This window comes from Octodon degus, unplaced genomic scaffold (assembly GCF_000260255.1).
Source record: "Octodon degus isolate 3935 unplaced genomic scaffold, OctDeg1.0 scaffold00017, whole genome shotgun sequence".
NCBI lineage: Eukaryota > Metazoa > Chordata > Mammalia > Rodentia > Octodontidae > Octodon > Octodon degus.
Window position 1 is genome coordinate 9,064,485 of NW_004524593.1, and position 8,168 is coordinate 9,072,652.

The window sequence follows — 8,168 nt, forward strand, 5'->3', positions numbered from 1 at the left end:
AAAAAAAAAAAAAAATTTTATAATTCCTACCACTGGATATCTAAAAATAGAATGATACAACATAAAAAACATTTGTTTTGCTATTTTTCTAGAAGAAGGATATATACCAAAGTATAAACACAAAAAGATTCCTCCACAGTAATTCATATGTAACACAAAATATCACAGTACAACTGTATCTTTACCTTACTAGCTTAACAAAACGTACCCGATTCTTTGGCAGTCGCCCCTTTTGCCTGTGATTCTTCAGGCACGTTTAGCTGAGTAAAACATTTTCTTTGCAGAGACTTTTCTATAGCTTCTATCTAAACAGTTGGAAACAAAAACTATTAGAACGTGGAAGATAACTTGAGATAAGTTTCTTCATTTTCTAAAATATTCCATATAACGGACATAGGACATTAATATTTTCCCCATAAATATTTTCAAAAGAAATTCTTACCTTATGTTTGGATAAAAGAGGACTGTAGAAAAAAAGAGAAAAAAATTTGTAAAAAGTACAGCACGCTTCCAAACAAATGTCACTGAAATGGCTATTAAAAAAATACAGCTTCTCTGGACTCTAATATTAGCACAGAACATTTCCATGGCTGAAACATTACCGCTTGCTTACATAGTTCAAAGTGTAGCTATATCATGTGTTAATCTCCTTAAAAGCCAATTACTATTGAAAACACCCAAAGAGGCTAAAAATACTGAAATCTAAAAGTAAAAAAAGTCAACCTTTGCTAATAAGCTATTTAAAGACTCTTCACACATGCATATTTTTAAAAATTTCAGTCTATGTGATAGTCTGAAGCAGATTATGTATGGCAGGAGATGATTTTGTTGAAATTATCCATCAAAACATCATCTGAAGAGTAATTTTTGAATATTACATTTTAGGAGATACTCAACAGGATGTACATATTCAACAAAGGCACGGGGAAGAATATGCACAACCACTTTATTATTTATAATATCCAAAATCCAGGAACAACACAAATGTCTATTAAAAATGGTGGACAAATACATTGCTGTATAATCAAACCATAAATCTGTATTGCAATAAAGCACAGCAAACTTTCATTACACACAACAGCATGTAACACATACACAAGAAGGTAAATGCACCAATCAACAGTGTATGTGAAATTACAGAACTAGAAAAGAGTATTTAGGCAACTCAAAGTGGTAACCACAGGGGGCCAATATGGGCTTGATATTGCAGGAGAAAGCCTTCCAGGAGGCTAGAAATTCTGTGTCATGGATCTTGCCAAAGTGATAGTCATGTAGAAAAATATGTATATGAAAAAATTCACCAAGCTTTTACACTTAAATTTATAACAAGCAAATATTTTTAAATATAAAATTATATGAAAAATAATTTGGTACAATATTCTAAAGATACTATTTTTATTTTATGTTCAGTAAATACTTATTAAATACTTAAAACAAAGGCATGAAAGGTATCTAAGAGAACTTTCATTAAGAGAGTTGAATGAACATCTACCTTGAGACCAAGAATTTTTCTTCTAAGGCCACCTCCAAAATAAAATCCCCAAGAAAATTATCTACCTTCTGCATGAGCTAAACAATTATTTCTGTCTTAATATTAACAAAGCTTTACAAAAAAAGCTTTACTTTTCATGCTTGTAACAAAAAAAGAAGAAAAGCTATCAAAGAACAGCCAGATTTTTAGCTTTTGTATGAAGGAATGATTGCCGAAAGCCCAGACATCTGTACTAGTTTAAATACTATCATAACCTCTCACATTAAGAACTTTGAATCTTCAAATGAATAATTTTTTGAAAAACTAAGTGTGATCAGGAAACAAAACAAAACAAAACAAAGTGTGAGGCTGGGAATGGTGGCACATGCCTGTAATACTCAGCCCTTGAGAGGCTAAGGCAGGAGGAATGCTGTGAGTTTGAAGCCATCCTGGGCTACATAGTAAGTTGAAGATCACTTTGAACTACATAGTGAGACCCTGTCTCAAAAACAAAACAAAACAAAAAACTAAGTGAGTTATTATCATTATAATTTTCTTTTAGAAATTATGTAAGTGAACTTCTTGATACAAGTGAAGCAATTAAAGTTTAAGTGGTAACTATGACTTTCCATATGAAGTATTCTGGTAAAATATGATACTACATTTACTTCCCAGAATTGGATTACTTTTTTAAATGGTATGTTTTTTATATAACATGAAAATATTGGCAAGCAGATAAAATAAAAAAGTCTTAATACATAGTTCATTTGAATCATTAATTTCTTAACCAAAATGATACTGAAATTGGAAGTTATATTTTAAAATCTGTAATGAGAAAGAGCTTTTGAATTTATGTAAAGCTGAACTTTTACCGAGTTCAGTGTAAGAACCAGGGAAAAGTTAAAAAATAACTCCACACTTGTATTATACTCATTTTAATTTCTCCAGCTGAAAACATTTAAAAAAAAAAGGGTCTTATATTTCAATACTCAACATAATCCAGTATTCTACTCCAAATCTCTGTAAATAAAAGCGGACATACTTACTCTTGATGTGTGGAGCAAATTTTTGCAAGCTGCTCAAAATCTTCACCATTAAATCCTTTTTCTGAATTCCTTAGAGGTGTAACTGTATGTGGCTGTACAGTTTTCCATTTTGCTTCTAAATTTAAAATATTTGTTAGTCACTGGCCTTTACAAAGCACATTTAGAAAGGAAAAAACAGTTAACTGGTGCCACTGATAAAAACTGATATGCAAAGTCATCTTTTCAAACAACACAATAGTTAACACAGAAATAGCTAGGAGCTTACTTTGCAGTAAATATCATTCCAGAGACTAAATTACCCAGTAGGGCACGCAGTGTGAACAGGAAAAACGCAAAATACATGCGAACACATTCATTTCTTGGAGCTGATAGGAAGAGCAAAATATAAAGAGAAAAGAATTTTCTCAGCAAAACAGGCCTGTAATAAAAATATTACATTCCTTGCAACTCATCCACCTCTACCCCTGTAATACTGGGAATCACACCCAGGGCTTCCTGTATGACAGATATGTAAGCGCTCTACCTTAATTATACACCCAGTCCCATACTTTGCCACATTAACTTTACTGCAAACTCCTATTTTTTTTTTTTTTAACAAAACTGGCTCAAATATTTAAAATTTCTAGGCAGCAAGTTGTTAGACTGGTGATAGTTCCATATTCTATGTTAGTTTGTACTCACCCCACTGTTCTTGAATGGCAGAAAGATTTGCCAGCAACTGTTCATGATACAATCGTTCAAGCTGAATAAATTTCATTGCTTTCTCATCTGAATAGATAATTTGAGGAAAACAGAAATGCAGACTACTGATAGTCAAGCTAAATATGAAAAGTAGTGTCATACAGAAAGAAGTTGAAAAACATTCATCTGATCAAAAAATGAGGTGACTCTATTTTTAACCTTAAATGTATTTATAGTAATATTTGTTTTGAAGTAGATAATACTTTATTGTGGCATGTTTTGCCTTAGGTACTTGGATTCTACATCATCAGGAAACAGAAATTAAGAAGTTGTAATGCTCAGAGAATACCTGTTTGCTAGAATATTTCTAGCAAACTCAACTAAAAGGTATTTAATTGGAAATAGGACCACAAAGAATCCTGGAGTTTATGTTTTCCTTTTTTAAAATTTTTCTCCTTAAATGACTTTCTGCTGAGCATCTCCATGATCCTTTACACAAGTGTCTGTCTCTGGTTTCAACCCACCCTGATCCTTATTGCTCACTGACTTTTTCCCACAAGACCAAAGGATCATCTACCTAAACAATGACAATGCAAAAATTACACAGATCTTTTGAAAAAAGTTAATTAGCTTGCCACAGTGATTTTCATAATTATGTGGCTCCAATTTGTTGTAGATCTTCCTATGAACTGTTTCCTCCCATCTGTATCACACATATGTGCACTTTAGGTGGTCAAGATACACTGTCCAGCCGACTACCTTTCTGTGGGCAATGTTCTAAATGTTGACCCAGAAAAAAATAGGAGAAAAACTCAACTTAGCTTTTTGTTCTTCCCACAAATACTCAGAGGTCAGCTTTCCCTCTCATCTGTGGTCTTAAAGACATCTCTGGGTTCATAAAATAGATCCAGGAAAAGTAGGAACAATTCTTTTCTCCTCTGCTTATGACTTAAAAATACCAGTGTTTCTCAGACTTTATAGAATATAAAAATTACATGAAAAACTTGTGAAAATACAGATTCATGGGTCTGACCTCCCCTCTCTAAGCTCTGATACTGAGGCTTGTGAACTTGCATTTCTAAGATACTGGTACTGATGGTCTAGCTGTACTTTATCAGATACTAATTATTTTGTTAAGAAAAAGAGACAGTTCCTTCTTCATTCTCACAAAAATTAGATTCCCATGCTTAGGAACAAACTGCCATCGTCTGAAGTTGTACCTTAATTCCCTTGACAGGGTTCAACACAGCAACTGTTTATCTTCCATCTGGACTGAAATGTGATGAAAACCAACAAGATTAGAAAGAAAAGTAAATTATATTAATGGGGGAAAACAGACTCCTGGAACACTCCATCTAGAGGGCACAGTGATACCTTGTCATTAACAGCACTTGTCATTAATTTGCTCTGGGATGCTCATAGAGCACCCAAACCATGACTACCAAAGAAACTGCTTTGGCTAAAGGGTAGCAAAGTCAGAAGGTGATGGACCATGACAAGTTCTAGCTTGGTGTCAAATACTAGGACAAAATTTTCAAGCCAAAATGGATCAAGTACTAAATTGTATGAGTTTCAAAGTAGTTAAGTATAAGAGTACATACTGGGTCATTTTCCTAAAATAAAAGCAATTCTTAAAAAAGGACAATTGAAAAAAGTGAGAAAAAAATACACCGTACATAAAAGTATGTTGCCTCACATGAAAACATTTATTGAATTGTTTATTACTAATGAAGAATTAATCATTCCCTTGTAGCTGTATAGAGTCACATGACACAGTCAAATGACACGTGGTCAAAGATCAAACACATAGGATATATAGCCCATGAGGTCATATCACATAAAGATGCAGCAGGTGTTTTAACATGAGATTTGTACAATGACAAAATCACCTAAAAATGTATGTATTCTTCCAAAAATATCCTTATTTTTAAATAGTACTTATATGTACCTAAAAGACAGTCATTAAATTTACTGTGTGGTATATGTGACATACTCTGGACTTATGTGCCTGTGTAATTTAAGAGAAAGATAATCCTATAGATTTATGTATTTAAATTTTCAGCAATATTTGCTTCCCTCCACTTTGAACACAAATATTTAGTCTTGGTAAAATTGGAGCTTATTTATGGAAGGTCAAATTTGGACAGTTCCAAAACTCTTGTGGAATAACAGATATTTCATGAACCTTGCTTTCTGATGTAGCTATATGAGTAAATACTACTATTGAAACTCAATGAAACCATACATTTTATTATATAGACTCATTTTAAACAACAGATTATTCTCTAACAGTTGGTGTGAATTCCATTTGGTACTTAAAAAAGGATACAGTCTTCTTCCTGGAAATACGATTCTGCTATCTGTTTTAAAAAAACAAACAAACAGAGAATATGAAATTACTATTTTGGTAAAAAAAAAAAGATTGTAAGAAATCAAGGTCTTAACTTTTTCTGATATGAAATGAAGAAAATTCTTATTTAAGTATACTCATCAGATCAGAAGAACTTTGTGGGTATAGAGCACAATTCTAAAGTCTTCCTCATTTCAAGCAAAGCAACCACAGGCACTCTTTGGAATTATACAACTGTACTCTTTCTATTGTAACTTCAAGTCATAGCAAATTTCTCTCATTCATAGAGTTTAGAAGCAAGAACAGTAAAGAATGAGAAAAATACTATAGAGCATTACAAAGGTGTAACATGAGTAGAGATTCTCTTTATTTTGAATCAAAAAGCAGAAATACGTCATGGCATTTATGACCTTTACATCCCCTTCATTTCATCCCTTGTTCACAAGCTACCAGCCAAATCCTTATAAGACACTAGCTTTTTGGTTGTGCTTGGTATTTTAAAAAATGATCAGGCCAAGTGTTAACAGTTGAATAATGATGTTTGGAATATGCAGAATGCTGCACATGATGAAGTACACCAGAGAGAGTCTAGAGACTCAGAATCTGGTCCCAGCAAAGGCTTGTCACATGAGATTCATTCTAACGTACCTTTATGTTTAAAAACTCTTTGAACTGGGCAAAGTTTCTGGCCTCAGCAACTGTAGTAATGGGATTGGAATTCAACAAAAGGAGAACTAAGAAAGCAACATATTTGGGACAAAAACCAAGTTAACATTTTGTACATCTTAAATTTGAAATGTCCTAGATAGTTATGGCTAGAGTCCAGGGGAAAAAATTAGGTGAAAGATAGCAGATGGGATGAAATCACTTACAAGGTTAGAGAAGAATGAGAAGAAATTCAAGAACTGATCCCTGAAATACTTCAAGGTTGACACAATTAGAGAAATATGAAAACTCAGCAGAAGTGCCTGAGAAAGCTCAGCCAGTGAAAAGGCAAGAGCCAAGAATTACAGTCCCAAAAAGTAAATCAAGAAGATATCAAGCAAGGGTTCGACCCACAGCGAAGGCCTGGCGTGTGAGTGAGATGACCCGGGGCTTGCTGGATCCTCATTAGACCCAGAGCGCAGGACCAGCATGTGAGTGAGACCACCTGGGGCCACCAGATCCTCATGCGACCCAGAGCCCAGGCCCGGCATGAAACCCTTCAGCAGAACTTCCTGCAAAGAGGCTAGAGGCAAGACCCACCCAGCTGATTCAGGAGCAGAACATCTTGCCAGAGTGGTACAGAGGGTTCACCTCCAAGGGCTGCAGCAGGAAGAAGTGGAGTACAGCAGCCAGACCCCAGCCACACCCACATGAAGGAGTCTGAACTTTGTAGACCCGGACCTGGTGCTAGGGTAATAACTCTATCTAAGCTCTACACCAAAAGTCAGAAGACAGGTATACAAAATGACAAAAGAGAAGGAACAAAATGCAGTCTCAGGACCTGAGTCCACCCGGAACAAATGCAGAAGACACTAGCATAGAAAAAATTGGAAATCACACACCTGAAATCTCTGAAATAATAGCATTGGAAGTAAAGAAACAACTGCAGAAAGGTATAGAGGAAATCAGATCAGAAATAATTTCTGAAGTAAAAAAAGAAATGATTAACTATAATGAAAGAAGTACTAAGTGCTTCTAAAGAATACACTGATAAAAAATAGAGCAGAATATAAAAATGATGGAATCCTTGAATAAGCAATTTAGGAAAGAAACAGAATGCATGATGCAGATTCAAAGTGATACACAGGAAATTAAAACCTCAATCACAAGCTGGCAAAACCATTTGAATGAAAGTGAAAATAGACTTTCTGACCTTAAAGACACCACTGCAGCTAGTGAAAAAGTAAGAAAAGATCTCTTAAAAACAACTAGAGGGGCTGGGGCTCAGTAGAGTAAGCGCTTGCCTGGCAAGCGCAAGGGCCTGAGTTCAATTCCCAGTTCCGCTCTCCCCCGCAAAAAAAAGATGAAACTTTGCCGGGGAGATAGCTCAGTAGAATAAGCACCTGCCTGGCAAGCTCAGGGCCCTGAGTTCAATCCCTGGCACTGCCCCAAAACTAAACAAAACAAAACTAGAATGCAGGAAAAAATAATTCAATACCTGCAAGATGATGCAAAGATGAACAATGTGAGACTAATAGGTATCCATGAGAAAGGAGTCAATACAAATGATATAAAAATATGGGAGAAGTAATAGCAGAAAACTTTCCAAATATGGGGAAACATCTGACATTCAGTAACTGAAGCATATAGAACTCCAAATAACATCAACCCAATTAAAAACACACCCATATGTATAATAATCAAGATCCCAGAAATTCAGCACAGGAACAGTATACTAAAAGCCGCTAAAAGAAAAGAAATAGATCACATTTAAAGGAAGGGGCTGGGGAGATAGCTTAGTAGAATAAGCGCTTGCCTGGCAAGCACAGGGTCCTGAGTTCAATCCCTGATACTGAAAAAAAAAAAAAAATTAAAGAAAAACCCATCAGAATAACAGCAGATTTCTCTTCACAAACCATCAAGTCAACTTCTGGTATGAGCCCAATAAAGACTGTTTCTGCCTAAAAAAAAAAAA

General features: G+C 34.8%; 1 protein-coding gene across 1 annotated transcript in view; it reads right to left on the reverse strand.

Annotated features, from left to right (window-relative positions):
* The window catches only part of Cnst (consortin, connexin sorting protein), a 116,293-nt gene that overhangs the window by 17,779 nt on the left and 90,346 nt on the right, over positions 1 to 8,168 (reverse strand). The window contains exons 4-8 of the mRNA XM_023710184.1: positions 5,528 to 5,558; positions 3,199 to 3,285; positions 2,518 to 2,632; positions 443 to 464; positions 209 to 305 (exon numbers count right to left, since the gene is read on the reverse strand). Coding sequence (XP_023565952.1) covers positions 209 to 305; positions 443 to 464; positions 2,518 to 2,632; positions 3,199 to 3,285; positions 5,528 to 5,558 — 352 coding nt within the window. The remainder of the gene's footprint in view (positions 1 to 208; positions 306 to 442; positions 465 to 2,517; positions 2,633 to 3,198; positions 3,286 to 5,527; positions 5,559 to 8,168) is intronic.